Raw genomic sequence first — 23,554 nt, forward strand, 5'->3', positions numbered from 1 at the left:
GCACCCGATCCTTGGCTCCTCGCTGGGCCGTTTCTGTCGGCGTCCCCCTGAATGAAACGTACTCACCAGGCTCCAGCCACCCCGATGGGCAGCTGCAGCTTCCTCGTGGAGGGCAGACGTGGACGGGAGGGCTCTCCGCAGCTGTCACCTGAGCAATCCCACTGCCTGAGCCCAAAGCCTGGCTGTCCCCACACCTGGCTGTCCCCACAGCCTCCCACCACTCCTCCAGCCGCCGCCGCTCCTGCTCCCCGAGGAGGGCAACCATGAGCCCTACTAGGAACAGCAAACAGACAGCTCATGCAGTACATTTTAACAGCGACTTAAAAACCAAAGACCTGCACAACTCCTTATGTAACCGAGCTTTATTTAGAATCTTCGAAGTCATAAAATGTCTCATTTTACTGATATACGTAAACATACAATCAGGAGGTTTAATTGCTTTTTCCCTTGCACAGAAATAAAGTTTTAAACAAACCAGAACACCTCAACCCAGACAAGCGTAATGCAAATTTAATTATCTAACTTGGTCCTGTACATACAGCACACGCTTCTCCGCACGGTCACTGGTTTATCAATTAGTTGCGATATAATTTTTGGCAGTAATATATTCAACACACAAAGTGCAAATTACAAGAAGCAGAAAATGTTCTCTCTCCATCTGAGCAATGAGAAGTGCAAAATATCTCAGCCCATAAATCCTATTCTTTATGTATATGAACAGTATGTGCATAATAGGCTAATAAACAGCCGTGTAAAACTTCATAGATTAAATGTGGCAGCATCTTAAAGTAGGAATGCAACGGTTATAAAACCGTAATCAGACAGAGGAATCATTACATTTTGTTCATAAATTCCATACAAGAATTTTGAGGGCACCTCTTCACGTGTCGCCTACCTGCCCTTAACTCCCGCACACCTTGGGTACTTTTGCAACCCGAGGCAGTTTGTTGAAAAGTCTCCAATTTGCTACATCTGGAGATATTTCTGTGTGTCTGCAATCAAGGCTCCACTAACACTTCACTTGGCAAATCAAATGCTACAGTGGGAATCCATTGAAAACGGGAAGTCTCTTCCAGGCACTACGAACGGAAGACCCACCAATTGCTCCAGCAGGCTAAATGCACTTTGTGATTACCTAAATTTAAAGGAAATTTTCCAATGAAATCAGGAAAACGGTTTCAAGGCGAGCGCGTCGCAGCTGGCTCGTTTCGGTGTAGCTCATCTCACATCAGTACCTCTTTTACGTGAAACGGGGAACACCCGCTCCGGCTAAAACATCCTGGCCACAGCCCCTTCGACGCCACCAGCCCTGTGCTACTCAGTTGTGACATTACAGATTTTGACTCTTCTCTCCGTTTCATTCCAGGGATTTTTCACATAAAATGAGCAGCCAATTTTGACACCCTCCCCCCCCGCTTTTAATTTCTCCCAGGTACATCATCATTATAAATTATACCAAATAGTCCAAATCAGACTGGGCTGCTTCCTCTAAAACCCTATTGCTCCTCCGGATAGGAAGATTAAACCACAACGACTTGCAGTGCCATTAATCTGCCTGCCAAATTCATCTGCTAAATCACTAAGGCTACGGCCGTATAATCACTGCAGGAATGGCTGCGACACGGAACGAAGTCACTGACTTTGGGCTGCTGACCGTTCCTGCATCCCACCTCCACCACGCGGAGCCGGGCAGGCCTTGGGAAGGCTCCTCAAGGGCTTCAGCAGCTCTCGCCTGGCCCAGCTTAAACCCAAAAAAAAAAGCGAGTTGCTTCGACCGAGCTGTCCGAGCCGCCGGAGGGGGACGAGGAAGCCCACGCTCTGCCCTGGGGAGGACGGGCACGGCAGCGAGCCCCGGAAGGACATCGTCTTAAACCGCCGCAGAAGTCTTCTGCAGCGATCATCTCACCAGTGCCTGGTATTATTTGGTATTATCCAAAACTGAACTCCAGCAGCCCCGAGGGAGAAGCATCCTCTGTGATCCGTGAAAGCCTCTTCCTGCGCTATCTGATCCTGGGGAGAACTCTTGGAAACGTAAAACGGTTTGCTGGTTTGGATTAACTTCATCTAGCCTTGAAGACAACGTGCAGAGGGACTGCTCACCATCATTACTAGAATTACAGGATCGCATTGCCGAGGCAAACTTTTGTCTTCATTAAAGTTTCGGGATGAACAATTATGCTGCAACTTGGCACAACAACAACTGCCTTTGTATGCAACACGCCTGGCATATATCAGCACATTTCTTCTTTAAAAATATAATTAGAATAGAGCGAGATACGTCGTTGTTGTTCATGCTGCCTCAATATCTGAAAAGGCTCAAACGTTTTAAAAGCCTAAAAAGATAAATTTCCCTCTCCCCTAGTTTATTTTTCATGCTAAAGGCTGCAAATTGACACATCACAGTAATTACCTCTGACTAACTTCCATAGACCTACCCAAAGAGATAAACATGAGAAGTTCACATTTGACTATCAGACTTACTGTGCCGAGCACAAATAATTTCCCAGAGGAGAATTTGATATTTCATCATTTGGAACAGTGGTAATTTAATTACATTGCTAATGTTTTCTGGCATACTTGAAAGGACAATTAGCATAAGTAAATCATGAGTGAGATGACAAGTCACTCGGCATTTATTCCTGCTCATCAGATGAGATCGGTTGATGATCTAAAGTCTCTTTTGTGTGCGAATTGATTCCAGGTTCAGCCGTTTTAACCGGGGTTCAGACAAGCGGGGATAAACCCATGTATAAATAAAGTAAAATTGGATACTCTTCTTTGAAGTTTCTTAATTAAACGTGTCCAGAGAAACCTCCAAAAGCCACCAGAAGTAGGGGAGGGTGGGGAGAAAGGCTGATAAACGTGGCAGGCTAAATGAAGCTCGAGATGCACACTACCCTTTCTGGCAACGGGGTGAATACGGCGTCATTTTTGCCAGGGTTTGCTTTACATCCCGCTCAGGGCTGAACAGTATTATTATAGCTCTACTGATGTTCTAAAATAATTGTATTTATCTCCGCAAGCGCAATGACATTCATGATAACACCGTTAATGTCACAGTTCCTTTCTGGCGCTTCAGAATAGCTACAGCTTGCTCATGAGTGACACCTTCCAAAGCTTCCCCATTAACTGCTACAATCTGATCGCCGCGCTTCAGTCTGCCATCGTCCGCAGCTGCTCCCTGCAAACGGCAAAGCGATTCGTTAGCGGCTGGTCGCGGGGAGCCCTCCCGCCTCTCGGAATGCCCGTGGATGGAATGAGGAGGGAAGCAGCGCTGGAAATCCCGCCGTAACCGGGTGGGGGACATGGGAAATGACAGTGCCCAAGCCTCCCTGGGTGCTTCAGCCCTTGCCCATCGCTTGTCCCTCTTACCCAACCCTGCGGGGTCTGGGGCACCCCCTGGGTCTCGTCCCTGAAAAAAGGGACGTGTGAAGACTGATTTGGGCTTTTCTGATTATGGAGAAGCTTGTTAAAGCAGCATTTAAACTGGTTAAAATGTGGGGAGAGAGAGGGACGCGGAGCTCATGCAGCCAAGCAGCCCCAAGCCCCAGATGGAGCTGGGCTCCACTGAAAGTCCTGAGAAGCTCCCACTGAGCTTCAGAAATGGCTGTTCTCCTCCAGAGGCCTCGCTGCAGCTCTTTTGTCTAAATCCTGAGCCCTTCCCTGCCCAGAAGTCGGCTCATGGTGTCCGCTTCTGCCCCATGGCCCCATCAGTGGCCGCAGCGTATTCTAGCTTCGATTTAGGGTTTCTCAGCTGTGCCCACATCTAGAAACTTGTAAATCTAAGCATCAGTTTAAAGACGCAGTGTCTTCCCACATTAATAACTGAAAATTGTAAAAAGATCAGGTATCTGTGGTTTGAGCCCCGGAAGCGCAGAAGCAGAGGAGAAATGACTTCTACTCCACCTTAAGATGAAGTTTTCTCAGTTATGTCACCTACCCTGCCAGAAGCGCTGACACAAGTCACAGCAAGTAGGCACAGGAGAAGCAACTGTGTGTGACTGGCTTCGAAGTTACCTTATGGAAATTATCCCGAATTCCCACTGTCTTCCTTTCCTCCCTGCCATTTCCAGATCTCCCTTCACGTGGCCGTGCCTGACGTATCTCGTTGGCCCACACTGAGCACATTTCTAGCAAAGGGGCACTCCTCCCTCTGCACCAGTGGCCATTCTGGGGCCGTCTGCCTCGGGGCTGGGCTGTACTATGTTTCTTCCTCATCCTCTGTGGCCAGAGCCACTGCTGTACCCGGCTGAGACCCCCAGGTCCTCCCCTGAGACTCCAGGTTGGGGTCAGAGATGGGCTGAGACAGTGAGTGTCTCCAGAAGATGGGAGAGGAGCACCCAGGGAGAGGCATGAGAGAGAAGCTGGAAGCAAAGGAGAATAACTAAAGGCAGGACCGAGGTGTAAGCCAATTCAGTATCAAGCCACGAGGTATGGCGTTTTTGTCCTTCGGTGTTTTTTCTCGCTGAGGTGACCACCTGAGCACAGGAGCTGGTTTTGCAGCTGAAGCTCCGCCACAAAGATACAGCATCTCTGCAACTGCCTCCTCTCCTGTACGGTGGGAAAAGCGATGCCTCCACACCTCTCGGAAGGCTCTTTGAGATTTACAGACAGAAAACCGCCTTATAAATATTTTAATGTAGCAAAACAAGTTTCCCAAGTACACAGAGCGATTTTGCTGAGATAAAGTATCTCGTTTCAGCCACCAGTAATACGAAATACAAACTGAGAAGCCGGCTGCGAGTTCTGGGTCCGCTTACTCACATCAATGTACTTCGACAGCACTTTCTACTACATAATATATTACCCAAGCCAAATCTTAGGTTTATTTTTAAAGATAATCTAGAAAAAGGGAGAAAACAAACAAACAAAAAAGATACCTTGGCAAATATAGTCTTGACATAAATGGGCAGGTCTCCATGGGGACTTCCATACCCCCCTACAATACTAAATCCCAGTCCATCAGAGCCTTTCTCCAAAGTAATAATCTTAGGCTGAGGTGCTCTGAAAACACAACAAATATTACTTAGAATAGCAATGTGTGTCTCTGGGGACTTTATGCAGAAGGAACGCTTACAGAGATATTTATCTACCACGAAGTTTTTCACACGGGCACAAACCATGACTCTCGTCCTCGCGCCGAAATACACTGCTGCGCAGCCCCGAGTTCAAACGCTGCTCCGTGTACTTCGGCTCCTCGCTTTGAAAATACTTATTTTTAAAAAGAGCTCAACAAGAGCCCTTATCTCTGATGCAGAAGCGAGACTCCCTTCATCGGCAGCCGCTGCACGTCGGCAAAGGAGAGTTTGCTTTCTTACCGGCCAAGCCGTCGTCTTTTGCCTGCGTAAGTGGCAACTGCAATGATTTTCTTACAGCATTTTGCTTTACGACTTCACAGGACTGAGTCTAATAGACCTGTGTGTATAGTCTCAGCTCTACTGCAGGCTCTCTGGGCTGTTTCCTGACAACCTGTATTTGACCTATATCCCGGTGCCGCGTAGCCCCAGGCTGAGTCCCGAGAGCCCTCACACCACGCATCGCGTAGAGCCTCAGCTCTCCTCAGGGGCTTTTGCTGTCTGCATTGAGCAAAGGAAGATTTTTGGTGGAATTCAGGCCACTTTTTTAATATATATATATATATATATATACGTACACATATATACATATATACATATACATATATATATATATACACACACACACACATATCCATAGACATATCCATCTCGAATTTGGAAAAGTCACTTCTACATATTTGGAAATAATTATTGTGGACAAAAGCTGTTTGGCATCTTCCACCTATATAAAGCTATAGCCTATGATGACTAATCTCTAGCCATTTCTTTAAGACAGAACGAACACATACGCCTACCTAATTCTGCTTCATATTTTCACATTCAAATTTCCTTACTATTTTGATATGAAAAGAGAATACAAATCCTTTTGTGAAGTCAGCAATTTTCCTTTGAGAGCAGCAATAAAAACAGTATCTCACATTGTAAGATGAGACAATGCAGCATAAAAAGCTTAACTTTTATACTCAAAACCCCTGAGGTAGGGCAGCAACTTGCATCCCAGCTTCTTAAGATAAATATAATGAATCAAAGAATGAAAATGAAGAACATAATGAAGCTAATGAACCAAAATAAAGACCAAATGAATTTCAAAATGGTAACTGGAATGCTATAAGCTGCCCTAAAAAGCACACGATGGAGAATGATGCATGGCCATGGGAGGGCTAGATCTCTAACTTCCATCACCATACAGAAGTGCTCCAAGCAGACAATTTTTTAACCAGACTTTTTTGAACTGTAAAGCTAAAAAGCTTCAACAGACGAAGAAAGTGGTGGGACCTGTTTTGAAACATTTGCATCCGACGCCAGGCTTGTTAACACCTCTTGCCTTAGTCTGGCAATGACAAATGATTTCACATTGCCTCGATCATAACTCTTTTCAGGCAAGGAAACCAACAGACAAGGGCAGAACACTCATGTCAGCATAACACGTTAGAAAAGAAAGGAGATAAGTTTTTTTGCAAAATGTCCAGAACTAGTGCTTGGCAACACATTTTGTGCATATTTATCCAAGCAATTTCTGTCACCGTGTGAAGACGGACACGAGTCCATAATCAGCTTGGAGAAGGTCACAGTTTTCATTTTAAAGGTGATGGAAAATTAGAGAGAAACGCAATGGGAGAGACCTCCTTCCCCACCCTGGGCTTTTCCCTTGCATGGGGCAGAGAAATCCACCTCAGTTACGCAGACTAAATCCAGACTTACTCGGGATCTTCAGAAGGATGCTCAGAAGAAGAGTTAAGGTTGCATCCCGCAGACATGCTCTCCAGCTGGGTAGCAATGGCACTGATGTTGGTATCAGCCACAACCTGAACAGAAGGATGCAAGGAAATACTCTGGTCACTTAATACCAAGGACATCTTGGCTAATAATGTAAAAAACAGCTGATACATTAGGAAAATCAATTGCTGATGGGTTTTTTTTCAAGCAAATTTCAAACACAAGTCCTACTCTCTCAAATGTCCTATTAATTCAATACTTTCAAGTAACAGAGTTAATAGTAGCCACCTTTCTGGTGGTTAAATGCAAACGTTGCTCTGAAGCTTTCTCTTGCCTTTACTCTGATGCTGAGCAGAGGGGGACAGTCTCCCTGGATAATCCAGAGAAAGAGGTTATTTTGTCAAGGAAATAGGTCCCTCTCAGAGTCAACACAAGGTGTCCAGGACTGGGCTTGAAAGTAAAGGTCTCCCCCAGAGAGCACCTCAGCTTTGAACAAAATACAGAGATCCAAGGGACTACGGGGCAAAGGCCCTGAAATAGCTCAGACTGGTTCGTTTCCTCAGCAGGGAAGAAATTAATCCTTGGTTTCAACTTTTCTGCAATCTCCAGCATGAATCCCACAAACTGGACTCTTACACTTCCCAGTTCCGGCTCCTGTATTATTCTGAAACCATCACGGATCACCACCACGCAGTAATTAACGGAGTTAAGGGCATTTTGACAGGTCGTGGGGCAGCAAAGTTGCTCAGGGTTTTTAAGGCAGCCATACCCACGTTGCGTGGGTGAGGTACAAAGCCAGCTATGGCCGCATCGAGGAATCAGTGACTCGCACGCTGAGGCCTGGGGTTTGCCGTTCACGGGGCTTTAGCCTCGCAAGGGTAGAAGCGTGCAGCTTGCAGGCCCACTGGGACTTATTAAACATGAAGTGACGGCGCCCGCTCCAGCTTTGGGGTTTTTTTAACCTTTCATTGCATGCTTGTTTTCTATTCTTTGCTTTTTCTGCAAAAAAAATAAAAATTCAAGGAAACCACCGGGAAATGTTTCGGATTTTAAATATTTACCACCGAAAGGACATCAGTTTCCTAAAAACTACACGCCGTGGTTATCCCCCAACTCCATCTCCTTGTGGTGAGATACTCTCTGCTTGACGTTTACTGTACAGTGCAGCACTTCGGCTCAGAGACAGTGAGAAATACCCAGTAAATATATTTCCAGTATTTCCTCTAGCTCTCCCTGGCCTTATTTTATCAAAATTAACAGGTACTCTTCCCACTCCTTGCTGTGAACGTGGCTTAAGGGAAACGCGCCTTTTCAAAAAAAAAAAAAAATCCATTCTATAAATCCCCTGTTTTAAATGAACGCTCACAAATTCTTCCACGACAATATCTCCCTTTTCCTAATCACTTGGAGCCAAGAAGGCGGTAGCATTTTCTAGGAAGGAAGATTAGTTCTCGTGCAAATTCTGCATCCCAGGACTCGGGTTCTGGGATGCCCTGAATGTCCGGCAGACGAAACGACTGCTCCTGGCTCAGCCAGCAAAGACACCCTTAAGTTTTCCTTCCCGTTGCAGTAGGGGAAAGAGTGCCAGCCGGTATTTGCCGTATTTTGTTGTTAAATAAAACGAGGGCGAAATAAATCTATATTCAAAAATCTTCAGTTGGCAGTAAGAACGTATCAGAGTTCAACAACCTTGTAAAAAAGCTTCCCCTTATCTCATTACTACACCTGCAGAAAAGAAATTAAATTAAACCAAAGCATCAAAACAGCCGAAAGGGATGATTGTTCCCCCGAGACCCTAATCTCCCATTTGCAAACAGCATTTGCAAACTCCTTTACCATCCTTCCCAGGACGTGCTGATAATAAGCCTTTCCACACCGCTGAACGCAATTATCTGACCTTTCAAAGCAGTTTGCCATGAAGTGGTCTAACCTGATAATAAATAAAATTACTTAATGACACATCAGTCATGATTATCGCAGCGATAGGATTATTCCATTTAGATTGTTTCCATAAAAAAAAAAGAAGCGATCCGGTGACGGAGAAGTACCTGTGGTTAGCAGGTAAGGTAACCGTATCGCGTGCTTACGGCAGGGCTTCCCCACTACTCCCTGCCGCTACGAAAATATAACATCCCACCTTCACATCACAGGTTTTTAATAGAGGAAAAGAGACTCTATTCTATCAGAATAAACCCCTACCAGCCGTAAAAAAGTATTAAGCCCGTTTTAAGTTAGACAGCAAAAATGCGGAAGAAAACCCATCAACTGACAAACCCAAGGACATTTCCAGAAGAACCTCTTTGCTTACGCGAGCGCCCAACTGACAGCCTGCTTCATCGGGAATATTTTTAAATACACGACGAGGTGGAATAGGCTGTATTACAGCTTTCACGATTAGCAATTTTGGGTTCTGCGGCAAGCTTTCATTTTCTATTCAGGGAATACTGTTGACATGAAAAGTGAAATTACTCAATGGTAGTAACAATATGATAACTATAATTTAAACGAAAATCCAATCCTCAGCTGGTGTATATCTGCGTATTTCCTTTGACTTCGATGGAACTACACAAATACACCATCTGCTCTGGAACCGGCTCATCACTTACCAGGTCAGCAGTTCACGGACAAACAAAACCAAGAATAAGCACGTCTAAAACTAAGTTTATTATCACTTCATTTCCTTTTTTTTTTTTTAAATCTTTTTCTTCGCCCACCCATTTTTTATAGTCACATTTGTGTTGTAATGCAAGCAAGAAGCTTGTGAAACTCTCTCAAGATGTGTTCCAACGCAATACGCTGTGATGATAAAGAAAATTAGAGTAGATTTTAGTGGTACGTCCTAAGCTTTTTTTTCAACCGTTACAATAATTCTGCAAACGAGTAGTATTTTGAATTCTCTCTGGCAAGTATTTTTCTCATTTCTTTGTGTAAACGTAAAAATAAACTAAAGATGAATATACTGGGGAGCAGCAATTAGAACCAAAGTGGCAGAAGATGTCTTCCTTTCAGCTGGCATATGAACGTGGCAGTGATGACACTGTTTCTCTCTCGAGTGTTATTTTTTGTTACCTGTAGAATAATCAATTCTAGGCAGCGCTGTCTTAATGATGATGCCATCATTTTTACTAAATGCCGCTGGCGTTTCTTTCTTCTCCCCCTTTCAAGAAGGAGGAAATCAACACTGTGGGCAGTTTGGTCACAGTCTAGTTACATGCACGCACACATCCACACACACATAATTTCTTGTTCCTAGTTAACTTCAAATTAAAAAAAAAAAAAAACAAACAAACTTGGAAGCTTGTTGATTTACCATGTATAGCAACAAGTTACTTTGTTCTCTTTGTTATGCTTTTATATAATCGTGCTCACAGCCTGTATGAGTGGCAATAAAGAATTTTTGAATGAAAATTATTTCTCGCTTTCATTCCGTGTAATTCCCATCAGCAAGCACCCTGCAATTCTGTGATGCCTTGTGCCAGTGATGCTTAGGGTTTTTTTTTTTTTCCCCTGAATGCCATTTATCTACCCTCATGCAGCTGCATGTTCAATTTATCACCGTACCTGCAGGATAATGCTCCCATAAGCATTCTTTAGTAGATTAACCGCATCTGCATGAGACAGCCCATCCAAAGGTTGCCCATTAATACTGACAATCCGATCTCCAACCTAAAAGTACAACAGTAATGGAAAATTACTAGCATTAGGGAAAATTAAAATTAAGAATGCTTAAAATTCCTCGTGAACTTGGCACTGCACAGTCATGCTTCTCTTTTGCAGGGTCCCTTTTGTGAGCATTCTGCATTGCTAGTGATCATTTACCGTTCTTCAGAGCAAATACAATACAGATTTTTAAAAAAAAACAAACAACAATGCGATCAGAGAAACAAAGGCGGGTTGTATTTTACTATTTCCATTTGCAAGCAGAGTGACGCTTTCACTGCTGTCCTCCCATCCAGAAAGGATTCATTAGTGTCCACGCGTGCAGACAAGTTCATATTCCTACAGACTACGCACGCACATGCTGAATGCAGTATAGGAACGCGGGCACTTCTGATATTAATCTAATTAACCTAGATGGTTTCTTCTTCTTATACATACCCTGGCACTCAGTGCGATTGTGTAATTCTGTCAGAGACATGGCAGGGATGTAGCAGCATGTACTAATGAACGTCATGGGCCAAAGCAATCCTACGTACCTGCATAGTTAAGTTCTTTTCAATATTAATGATTCCTTGAAACTCTCTCCAAAACGGAAGGTGTTCACCACGGTCATTCCTGGAAACCCACATATCCTGTGAGTCTGAGCCTTATTTTGGCATTTCTTTATAAGGACCTTGAGACCAAACAACTAACTTCTGATCTGGTTTTTACCTGGTTTGAGCTCTAAATGACGCCTACTCTGCAGTTCCCAAAACGCCTGTGGTTTCCAGAGACCATGTTGCTGCCCTCCCCGGGTCCGGATGAACAAACACATTGAAAGACCACTGCAAATGTGTTTATGTTCTTTCTCTTAATGTCACTTTTCCAATGCGGTCAACAATTGCCTTTATCCCAAGATGCGATATAATTAAAAAGGGAAGAGAAGGGCAGGTTTGGATTTTTTTTTTTTTTTTGGAGTTAGTTTCGTTTTTATATAAAAAGAGGCAGAGTAGTCTATGAGACATTATCAAAGTGACGGTGTATACAGAAGTGCTTGAGGCTCTTCTGTAGGACACACAGCAGATGAGATAGGAAATATTGAGAGGACCCCTCTACTCACTCGGAGCCTTTGGGTACGTGCAGCCACACCACTGGCTTGAATCATAGCAATGAAGATGGGGATATCTCCCAACGGACTTCCCTTCCCTCCTGCTATACTGATACCAAGTGCATCATTTGGTCCCTAAAACAAAGAAAACAAAACAACATTTGCAATTGGAGCAACTTGTAGAGGTCGATGTTCAGGGTATAGCAATAATTGACTCATTTGATTTATGGAACAGGGAGAAAATAGATAGGTTTGACAGACACACGCATCCTCACGCATGCGGGGCCCACTACACAGGCATACATCCAACAAATTATTGCAAACATAAATAATGCAATTTTACTTCTGAGAAATGCTACAAAAATTAACAACTCCAGTTAAAGGTGTCAGCTTTTTGAATGGATAGAAAATAACTCACTGACCCTTGTTATCTCCACAGTCCTTGGGCCCATATCTGCTCCTACTAATAAAGAAACAAACAATTAGCTTCTGTAATTAAGAGATAATATAATTAAGAGATAACACTGTCAGGTGACAATGGTCCCTTGCTGCCTAGTCAGAGTTATCACCAAGCAGAAGCGGAGCCTTCCTGTGCCAAACCAGGCTGCGCTGCTCACGAGAGGAGGACGGGAGCTCTGTTTCGCCCGGAGATGAATACGGATGGAATCACTCCGGCTGACGGATGCTGCCGTGACGCCCATTGTAGTGCAGCCGCTGCTCACCCCAATCTACTGAATAGCAGCGCTCTGCCGGCCTGCAGAAAAGCCCTATTGTGCATCTCACTCAATTAAAGATTGGCTTATTATTCATAAATCACAGTGCCCCCACCACAAAGGGTAGGGCACGCGGCTGGTCTGAGACTGCTGAGGTTCCATTGATTTTCCTCTTCTAATTTGTGCTGTGTTAGCAAATAATAGACAGCCAGGAAGTCTGGATGGCATATAGCTAACCATAGGACATTTAGAAGTACTCAAAACAGTAAAAAAAAAAAAAAAAAAAGGACACTTCCAAAGAATCATTTGAATTGGGGCTAAACAGCCTAAAAGCTGATGATGCAGTCAGGTCCTGGGCTCTGCTACACCAACCCCTAATTCTACCAGTTTTAATTAAACTATTTTAAGAACCTTTTAGAAGGCAGGCAAAATTAAGCCGCTTTCAAGAGTTAATGATTCCAAATAACACACATCAGTATTTCTCACTGATACCTTTTATGAGAACCCAGGGCAGGATGGCAGCGGGGCAGCGAGGTCTGCGGCAGCGGGAAGCCCAGCCCCGGGGACGCAGACACGCATCCTCAGTGCCCTTCAAAACGGCCCAAGGAAGACTGCTCAAAAGGCCACACGCCCCCTCCAGCGCATGCCAACTGGCAGAAGAAACGTCTTCTACTTCTGCCCGCGGTCAGACACCAGCAAAGGTTACCGACTTGTGACCCGGGTCACACCAACGCGCAGGCTCTCCACAAGCTACCGCAGGTTGTAGATTTAGCGCTTGCTAAATCTGCAAATTGCAAACTGAGCATTGCGACTTTCTCATGACAAAACACCCCTTTATATACGCTCAAGAGCAACAAAGATATAAATGAAGTGGTGGCAGCTTTATTCCCTGAGAAAACTGTTCCTAATGCGAGAACCTTGCCCGTGCTAAGCCTCCGACAAGGGCGTTGGGGAATAGCAGGGAGCAGAAATTCTGCACTTAAAATAGAGGAACCATTACTCTACTAGCAGACATAAAAACAATGTCATCTGCTGGAAAGTGCTTGGGTCTTAAAATATCAGTGGTATGTCTTCTGGGAGGCTGAGTAGAAAAACCAGAATGAAGTATTCACTTTTGCTTTTAAACCAGCGCAAAGACAAAGCAAGTAACAGGCAGCTATTCTGACAGCCACCCAGACTATACCTGAGTTTCTCTGAGACGCATCTGCTGAAGATCTTTTTGTGCTGACAAAATTCTGTAAGGTAGAGAGGACGGGAGCAAGCGCAGGGTGGAAGTGGCTATGGACACTCTGTTGGCTCGCCTGAAGTTAAAAATAAATCAAAACCAGTGAGTCAAACCCAAACGTTAACTTTAAACCAGTTCCCGCAGCACACGGGCGCAGCTGTGCTCTGTGCCAACCAGACTGGAAAGACCACATCGGCCACGCAAGTGCAAAACCCTTCAACTTCATTTCCAAAGGGAGAACCTACCAAAATCCATCCCCGAGTTGTGGGCTCACCCATAGCACTGCACACCTAATGCGTGCGTTGTTCAGGTCTGCTCTAGAGGGCATAAGGACAGAAGATTAATCCCTCTCCTCTGCTTATTCCCAGTGTGTCCCTGAACCCGCGGAGAAGGGGAGATGATGGTTGCTAAAGCTTGTGGGCATCTCCCCCGCGATGACCCTGCAGGCAGCTCACCCCAGGATGAGCGTGCACAGGGCACCCAGCAGGACACGTCCCAGCTCCTCTCCCACAGGACGGGGATAGCACTTACACCCATCTTGTTACGCAGCATAATCTACAGGCTTTGTTATTTTAGCTGAACATATCGTCTGATTACAAGGTCCTGTAATGGAAGCTGCTCCTTTCATTTGACCGAGAACCAGAGGAACACCCCAGGTGCAGGAGCCTGTCTGCCAGAGCTGACAAAGGAGAGTCTCCAAAGATAGCTGCTCGTGCAACTCTTGGCCATCCATTTCCAGCCCTCCTTTCCCTGTCTCCTTATCTGGCCTTATCTTCAGACTCTGCCCCTCCAGAAAACATCATCCTCAATTTAGGACGTGCATCTGAACAGCAGGTTTCACCGAGGGCCAGACCTTTTCGACTAAGCTGCTTTACGCAAAATAAAGATCTGGTCTATACTTCTCCATCCGCAGCAGAGCTTTCTCCCTCCAGACGCATTAGGCGGTGAATCAAAAGCTCTGGCAGCGTTTATCCCAACTGACCAGTGTGCAGCTGTCAGTGACGAACAACAGGCAGAGCACAATTTCCACCTCTAGTTGCCAATTCATGGGTCAGCGAACATAATTTGCAACGCGCGTGAAAGAAATCACTGTCCTGCACCACAAGGCTTATATTTCTACTGTTAAAGGTATGCAATGGACCAAGAAAAAAGCCAAGTGAGGACAAAAGTTATGGATGCTCTTGGCCAGCAGCTTCTAAAACATCGCTCGCAGTTGTGCAAATCATTCAAGCTGATTTGCTGGACTGTCTGCCAAGATTTTTATAACGGTTGGAACGGTTTTGCTGAGAAACATTTATTCCATTTTCAAAATCACCAAGTCACTTAGGGGCAGTGAGATGAAGGCTCTCAAATGACTCTGCACTAAGAACAGTAATTAAGATTTCTTATATTAAAAGAAATGCAGAAATTACTAGGTTCCTGCAAAAGCCTCTTACGCTATGAAGAAAAGGGGATGACGTCGTTTGATCTGATTTTCTACCTAGAATCACGTTAGATACTATGGAGTCTTGCTTCCCTTTCAGCTGTGAGTTTTACATGGTGAAACTGGGTGGATAATTTTTAACCGTCACTTTTTGACTACATTCCTCTTGCTTAGGCTAGCTGTTGATACAATGACCAAAAGAAGGTAATACTCAAGACTGCTGTCTTTACTTAATGCAATCAGTATCGTTTTCCTCTGTTATTTCATTTTTCCCTTGCCCGCTGCATGCAGTGCAGATGTTTCTCCGATGATATTCAGTGATTATTTTTAAAGCTGGGCTTAGCCCAGCTGTTCCCGCATGGCTACGGGCTCTTTAGCCCTTCCTGATGCTTCACCCACCCAGTGAGCAGCCGGGATCACTGCTGCCCTTCAGCAAGTGAAGAAAATCACACTGCGTGACTCTGATTTTGGCACCCTTTTGGGGTTGTTCACGCACGACATCAAGGACAAGCCTCCCCTCTCAGGGACCCTGGCAACTTCAATATCACGGCAAAGCAGTCGGTCTTCGGAAGGAAAATCCATTAAAAAAAAGTTTTCTAAGTCATCTCGCCTTGTTCTTCTCCCTTGCAATACTCAGGTTTAATACCAACGGTATCAGTGTCTGAGCTGATTGGGGGGCGCGGGGAGAGGGGAAAAGCCCTGCACTGATTGAAAAATGAATTGTTGTCCTCGCTTCAGGTAAAAAGCAAGTGAAGCAGGAAATTGCTCTGTGTTTTCTTTGAGAGGAAAGCAGCTCTCATGTGGTTCTGCCATAAGATAGGCAAAGATACAGTTCAGTTTCATTAACTCATTTTGATTGACAAAACAGCTGCAGAAAAGACATTCAGCAGTTTTGCAGGTCTAAAAAAAAATAAATAAATTTCTGGGCATCACCATTTGAGAAGTATCTTACATATTTTTTGTGTGTCTCAGGAAGACGCTCCTTAAATAAAAAAAGGCATTAACTACCTCTTCTATTTAATCAGCATTTCAGCACGACACTTACGTTGCAGTTCCGCACCGAAGATGATCGCGATAAAATATTTTGTTCCACGTCCTCAGCAGTAAGTGTCTATGGAAAGACTGAGCCTCACGTGCACGGCTGTGCACTGTCCCCGTGCCCTGCCCGCCACAGCTCCATTTTATACACGTGAATTTGTCACTCACCTGACTGTTTTGGGATGTTTTCCGTGACGATAGCCATGATCCAGCTCGCAACCTCCCAAGCTCAAGATGCACTAGGCCTTGGGCGCACTTGGAAAAAAACCCACAATGTACAGCATTTAAGTAGACATATAATATTTCGCGCTCTCCTGGAGAGAATTATGTTTATATTCAGCACCACAACTCCGTGAAGAAAACCACGAGGAATGCTCAAAACATTAACGTTTGTGTTTAGACAATACAAAAAGTGCCCTTCCCTGGATTTAGGTTTATTCTGAAGGTTGATCCCGGTTGCTGAAGTCAGTGTGAATCTTCCTGCTGGCAAACTGTAGGCGGCCAATTACTCCGTAAAAATAAACAAGAAGACCCCAACTCTTTAACAGACTTTTGCCACAAACAGCTCCCATGGAAAACACTTCAGAGGAAAAAATGCTGCTGAAAAGGGCGAATTTAACTCATACGCACTCAACTTAGTAATAGACCCTCGTATCACTAATTTCCAATTCTTAAATAGGTAAACTTTTGGCCAGGTACCAACCCTGAATGGAAAAATTAGCCTTTGCCTTCAAGAACGAAAGAAATTACGTGCAGAAACACTAGCGGTGATGGCAGGGAAAAAGCCCTTGTCTCCAGATGCAGTTTTGAACAGAAATGGGTCTGCAGCATCGCTCCCACCCGTCCTTTCATCCTCGGACCAGGCTGTATGGAGGAGCTAACACCAGGCACTCGCAGCCAGGCCATCCCCTGCCCTCTCCCCCGACTCAAGCAGCTACAAAGCTTTTTAATGGAAAAAAAAGCAAATTCTCCCAGACTGCACAATTTCAGAGTATAAAATCACTCCTGGAAGACGGAAAGCTGTGCAGAAACGGATTTAAGCTGCCATTTTGTAGCTGCAGGTTAGTACAGCAAAGCCAAAGGCATTTTATTTCAGTTCTGATTTGTATGCCTCTCAGGTTTCCAAGTATTTTTCTAATGTACGAAACACACAGTTGTATTTTCACATAAATGCCTAAATAGTACACGTGCTTTTGTTTTCCCACTTCGCATCATCCCACTTCTAAATACGCACGGAGAAGTGATTTTAATGAATCTCCCAAAGTTATTTCAGATGGAATTCCTGTCTCGGCAATCAGTTCGAGCTGTCCTGTGTATGTGTAAATAGCACTTCAGGATAATTCCTTTGCATAGCGTCAGTAACTGCAATTCAATATCTTAAAATGTACTATTATGTACTCACCTTAAGTATAGTGGCAACAGTCTCTTGTGAGGCATTTCTCATATCCTCTCCATTTACAGACAAAATCTGATCTCCTTGAATTAATCTTCCATCTAGGTCTGCAGCTCCTCCTTTAACAATGTCAGAGATAAACACTCCACTTCCATTTCTAACAATGCAAGAAGCATATGGCTAATTACACAATCCAATATTCTTTGGGAGACCAATTTAGATTACTTGCATTTAAGCGACATTAAAAGAAACCTGTGAGCAGTGGAAGAACTAGTTTTACATCCCATTCAACCATTTGAGTGTAAAAAAACGTACAAGTTTTAAAACCGAAGCATGTTTTGCTATATCTAATGCTGTCTTTCCCCTTGAACCGTTAGTTCTGACAGTATGAGCCACACAGATTCATGCAAAATACCCCCTGTATGAATAAAAAGCCAAGGATCGGTCCAAGATGGAGTTAAACTCTCTCCTGACGTGCCTGATACGAGTTATGCAGCCTCAGATATTTTTTTTCCTGCATTCCCCCTAAAGGTGCAGCTCAGTTTCTTTTCTAGAAGCCCGGAGGCCCCCAGCAGAAGAGCAGGGAGAACTCTGCAGAAAAGACTTTTTTAGTTCGCACATGAGTTATGCAGCAGAAAATCCAGCCTTGCGGCTGTCCGCCTGCAGCGAGGCTTGCGAGAGCAGCCGGGGAATACATTTATTTATCGGCTCCAGGCTCCTGGCAGGGGAGTCCCCTGCGGGGGTCACAGGACCCCTCTGCGCGAGCCCCAGCTCTGGGGCTCGCTATGGCGGGGGTTCTGCCGGCCGCGACGCCAGGATTGGGCGCTTGGGGTCCTTCCCCCCGCAGGACACGCCACTTCGCAGCCTGAATTATACCTGGTATCATTTAATCGACTTCAGAAATCAGGCTGCCTCGAAGGTGGGAATCCCCGCCAGCAAAGCACTTCGCAATAGTACAGAAAGTTTTGCACAGAAGCAAACGTGGGAGGGCTGGAGACTGCGATTACCATCTGTAGGGTAATTTACATAAGCTAAATTAATTACCCAACCCGCAATCTGCTCACAACACCTGGGTTAAACATTGCCACGCTTGTAAAAAAACTGCTGCGGAAACTTTACTGACCATACGCAGTCAGGATAACGACATGATGATTTGTAATTGAGAAAATAAATTCTTTTTGGCAATACAGAAGAGCAACTATATGACTCTTACGCACCAACGCTGAACGAGTGCTCGCCAGTGTCATGCCGTAAATCTCTTCTAGCAGTGAAAGATTAAACCTATCAGTGCCCTGGTTCAAATGATCTAATGGCAATGGTTTAGAGATACATCAGTAAAAAGTCCCATTTTGTTAAGCAGCTGTTACCTACCACCGTATCTCAGGTTCTGAGCTCTACTCACAGAACTGCTGTCTACAGTGTCGGAGAGACACTTTGATACTGTTGAGGATGTGGGTCTAACTCAGCCTCTTCTCTTCCACCAACGTTGGTCCCTTTGAACCCGAGTAGGAGCTAGATCTAACTCACAAATCCATTTTCAGAGGCATATCCCCCGGTTCAAGAAAGACAGGGAACTGCTGGAGAGGGGACAGCAAAAAGGGCTACCAAGATGACGAAGGGACTGGAACACCTCTCTTATGAAGAAATGCTGAGGGACTTGGGTCTCTTCAGTCTGGAAAAAAGACAACTGAGGGGGGACCTTATCAACACTTATAAATACTTAAAGGGTGGGTGTCAGGAGGATGGGGCCAGGCTCTTTTCAGTGGTGCCCAGGGACAGGACAAGGGGTAACAGGCACAAACTTGAGCATAGGAAGTTCCACCTAAACATGAGGAGGAACTTCTTTCCTTTAGGGGCACAGAGTCTAGTTGGAGACCAGTGACGAGTGGTGTTCCCCAGGGGTCAGTACTGGGTCCAGTCCTGTTCAACATATTCATCAATGACCTGGATGAGGGGATAGAGTGCACCCTCAGCAAGTTTGCTGATGACACCAAGCTGGGTGGGGTGGCTGACACACCGGAAGGCTGTGCCGCCATACAGAGAGACCTGGACAGGTTGGAGATCTGGGCAGAGAGAAACCTTATGAAGTTCAACAAGGGCAAGTGTAGGGTGCTGCACCTGGGGAGGAACAACCCCATGCACCAGTACAGGTTGGGTGCTGACCTGCTGGAGAGCAGCTCTGTGGAAAGAGACCTGGGAGTCCTGGTGGACAACAGGATGACCATGAGTCAGCAATGTGCCCTCGTGGCCAAGAAGGCCAATGGCATCCTGGGGTGCATCAAGAAGAGCGTGGCCAGCAGGTCAAGGGAGGTCATCCTCCCCCTCTACTCTGCCTTGGTGAGGCCGCACCTGGAGTCCTGTGTCCAGTTCTGGGCTCCCCGGTTCAAGAGGGACAGGGAACTGCTGGAAAGGGTGCAGCGGAGGGCTACAAAGATGATTAGGGGACTGGAACACCTCTCTTATGAGGAAAGGCTGAGGGATTTGGGTCTCTTCAGTCTGGAAAAAAGACGTCTGAGGGGTGACCTTATCAACGCTTATAAATACTTAAAGGGTGGGTGTCAGGACGATGGGGCGAGGCTCTTTTCAGTGGTGCCCGGGGACAGGACAAGAGGCAATGGGCACAAACTGGAACATAGGAAGTTCCACCTAAACATGAGGAGGAACTTCTTTACCCTGAGGGTGGCAGAGCACTGGAACAGGCTGCCCAGAGAGGTGGTGGAGTCTCCAACTCTGGAGACATTCAAAACCCACCTGGACGCGTTCCTGTGTAACCTGCTCTGGGTGACCCTGCTCTGGCAGGGGGGTTGGACTAGATGATCTCCAGAGGTCCCTTCCAACCCTATGATTCTATGATTCTATGATTCCTTTGAGGGTGGCAGAGCCCTGGCACAGGCTGCCCAGAGAGGTGGTGGAGTCTCCGTCTCTGGAGATATTCCAAACCCGCCTGGACACGATCCTGCCCAACCTGCTCTGGGTGACCCTGCTCTGGCAGGGGCTTGGACGGGATGATCCCCAGAGGTCCCTTCCAACCCCTGCCATTCTGTGATTCTGTATTTGGAAATAGGAAGGTTTCTCTCCCCATTTTGAAATCAGAAAAGCCATGGGTAGGGCTTCTGAGCCCTGAAACAGAGCTACGCTGAAGCCAGCGGAACAGTGACCAGTTGGGCACTCTCAGTGCAGGAGCCCTCCTGGCCAGCACCAGCCCTGGCTACACGGGTTCTGTGTCATCATTCTGATAGAGGAGCCAGGACCACAACACCACAGCATCCCTGAAGATATTTAAATACAAAATTCTGTCCCTGACAGAGTTTTTCCTTTATTTCATGTTCTATTTAGTGGCTACAGCTGTTCATAGGGAAAAAACCGAAATATTTCTCATTTGAAGCGCAGTGCGATCTGAGAGATGCTCTTACCGTTTTCCAGCTATGCTGAGCCCTAGTCCTCGGCCTGTTTTCTTTTGTATATCTACATAGAAAATCTCCAAGTTTTCTTCATCTTTGTAATGTGCTTCATCTCTATAAACAACCAGCTGCACCTTCTGGGGCGTCTGTCTCAGCGCAGTGATAGCTTCTTCGTGGCTGGCATTCCGCAGATCGATCCCGTTCACCTGAAATAATCAGTGTTTTCTTTCCAAATGACACGTATAAACGATCTTTTCATCACACCCTACCCTCGTGTGACAGGACAAATCTGTCAAATTGACACCCCTTGGCACTGTAATTTAGTGCTCCCATTTCCAGAGGGCCGAGCTCCTGGATCTCCTGCTGCGCCCGAGTTCAGTGTTTTGTGCCACCGCCTGGAGTAAATCACAATAATCAAAACATTTTGGCCTGTGAGTTTTGTGGGTGTTCTTCCCTTCTTTTTAAAATGCCGGAACCTCAAACAATACTTCTTTTTTACAACTGGACAAAGTGGGACGTGCTCCCTTGTGCTTCCCGTATCTCTTACAGCTCAGATTCCTTCTCCCCCGGCTTCCCAACGCTGCCCAGCCGGACAGGAGGAACCAGAAGCTTTAGCACATGGCAATGGCGAAGGCCAGGCAGGACATATTAAATGGTTATTTTGCTTTGTTCCAATAGATGGCACACAAGACCGCTCCTGGAGCGCTCAATTACACTTCTCTTACGATAACCTGAAAATGTTTTAGCATTTTAGTAATACCAGACGGAACAAGAAGTTCTGATTGAAGCCTGAAGTATTAAAAATACACTATTGCAACTTGAAAATTAATCTGCTAATTTTGCCAAGCCTGATCCACAGATGCCCTCTAAGGTGTTTGCCAACATTCTGTTCACAAAACCATCTTTTATTTGTCAATACCAAAACACACCAATGCTTAAATGTTTTTGAAGTCTCTTTAGGAAGCAGCACGAACTGTGACTGAATAACGACACATAACGTAAGGAGTTTTAAGGCAACGAAAATATTTCTCTGTATTTCTAAATATGCAAAGTTATAATCATACTTAATTTTACATTAAGTTAATTAAGCCTAATCTATAGTAATTATATTCTGTTGTACTAATTCTGCACACATTTATTTATATATTGTGTGGGCATTCTTGTCTCCACACAGGCATCTATGTGTGCTTTATCACACTAATCTGAAACTAATTCAGAGTCGTCTTTTTGATTCATTAGTACGGCTTTTAAAAGCTGAAATAATAACAATATTACGGCACACAAACATTAGCACTTTCCTGTTTGGCCAGAGAAGAATTAATTAACCTTCCCCATTTTTATCCCCTAATTATTGTGGTCTGTTAATACACAGTTATTTATAAAACGAAAACAACATTCAGCCTTAACGCTAGAAAAAATATTTTCGGTGCAAGAGCTGTAAAGACAACTCCCCAAAGTACCCCTCGCTATTTTTCTAACCCTACGCACCAAAGCCTTAATGGCCATGCTGGGAATTTGTCCTGGTCTGACAGCGAGAGGCTGCTGCAGCTGCGCCGAACCCCCTGACTGACGCAGGTTTCATTTGCAGACCAACACTTCCCTCTTAACCCTTTCCCTCCTCCACTTCCATTCTCGGCTGAGGGGAAAAACCCACTACGTTTATTCACAGAAATAATTCTGCACGTTGAACCGTGGCCCGAAGGAGCCGGTAGCTCCCCCAGCCACGCCGCAGGCGGGTACCGTGGGTTTTTCGGCAGGGATGCTGGCAGCGATGCTGCGGCCGCCCTCATCTCCTGGCTCCGCGCTCGCCCGGCTCCGCACCGGCTCCGCAGGCAGCCAGAGATGCCGGAGCGGCGACGGAGGGAGAGCAGGCCTCCGAATAAAAGATTAAACAGATGAATAATACTGAGCTATTGGACATGACAGCTGAACTATGTAAATCGAGAACTGCCTTGCTCAATTAAATTTAATATATTCTCAATTTGTACCTTCAGTTTATAGGAATATATAAGTAAATATGAATTTGTCAGGACGTTCCTAGTGACAGAAATGAAGCTTCAAGTAGAGACCCTGCTCCATGATCTTTCTTTCCCCTACAAGAAACCTTCACGACAAAGACATAAGCAAGCACATACACACGGAGAGACTCGTTTACCTCCAGGATCTGATCGCCGGCCCAAAGCCTGCCATCCCGGGCTGCTGCCCCTTCTTCATAAACTTCATGGATCACTATGGCGTCCTGCGGGAAGAAGGGGGTGGCGTGAATCCTCCCTCCCAAACGGGCAGCCATGACCCACCCCGCACAGCGAAGAGGCACAACGCTCCACCTCAGGATAAGCACGGCTGTAACACAGACTTATCTTTTTTAAAAATATTTTGGGATAAGACAATTACTCCCGTAACCAAAATACAGATAGCCAGTAAAGAGGTAAAAAGGATTTTGTTCATCACTTCAGGGTAGGTCTTGTCTAGAGCTTGATAGGCTTCCATCATTTTTATACATTGGCATCAGCAGTATTGAACTCAGTGTGAACCGCTGTATTAACATCGTCTACTTTTTATGATATTATTTAAAACCAGATTCTTTGGAGCTATGAATATTTTTAGGGACTTGGCATAGATCTCAGCTTTAAGCAAGAACTGAATGCCTTGTGGTAAATAGCGCTGGTTAAATCTGTAAGAAATGAAATCCAGAAGAAACGAACAATGGCAAATGTTAGTTTATTACTGAGGTTGGAAAATGTAGGCAGTGGCAGATGTAGCTTCAGGGAAGGTTTCAGTGATTTAATCTTATTGCCAGCAATAGATGTCCCCAAAGAA

The 23,554-nt window shown here is 45.2% G+C and overlaps 1 protein-coding gene across 4 annotated transcripts in view; it reads right to left on the reverse strand.

Annotated features, from left to right (window-relative positions):
• Positions 1-351: 351 nt before the first annotated feature.
• The window catches only part of PATJ (PATJ crumbs cell polarity complex component), a 157,772-nt gene continuing 134,569 nt past the window's right edge, over positions 352-23,554 (reverse strand). Inside the window, exons 35-45 of one of the 4 annotated variants that reach the window (XM_063343079.1) lie at positions 22,890-22,973; positions 20,747-20,940; positions 17,343-17,490; positions 16,109-16,195; positions 13,438-13,555; positions 11,964-12,004; positions 11,554-11,676; positions 10,356-10,460; positions 6,780-6,883; positions 4,881-5,004; positions 352-3,181 (exon numbers count right to left, since the gene is read on the reverse strand). In XM_063343079.1, coding sequence (XP_063199149.1) covers positions 3,035-3,181; positions 4,881-5,004; positions 6,780-6,883; positions 10,356-10,460; positions 11,554-11,676; positions 11,964-12,004; positions 13,438-13,555; positions 16,109-16,195; positions 17,343-17,490; positions 20,747-20,940; positions 22,890-22,973 — 1,275 coding nt within the window. In that variant the 3' untranslated portion in view covers positions 352-3,034. The remainder of the gene's footprint in view (positions 3,182-4,880; positions 5,005-6,779; positions 6,884-10,355; positions 10,461-11,553; positions 11,677-11,963; positions 12,005-13,437; positions 13,556-16,108; positions 16,196-17,342; positions 17,491-20,746; positions 20,941-22,889; positions 22,974-23,554) is intronic. The other 3 variants (XM_063343080.1, XM_063343083.1, XM_063343081.1) reach the window with 3 other exon arrangements.

Source organism: Chroicocephalus ridibundus, chromosome 8, assembly GCF_963924245.1.
Source record: "Chroicocephalus ridibundus chromosome 8, bChrRid1.1, whole genome shotgun sequence".
In the NCBI taxonomy this organism is placed as follows: domain Eukaryota; kingdom Metazoa; phylum Chordata; class Aves; order Charadriiformes; family Laridae; genus Chroicocephalus; species Chroicocephalus ridibundus.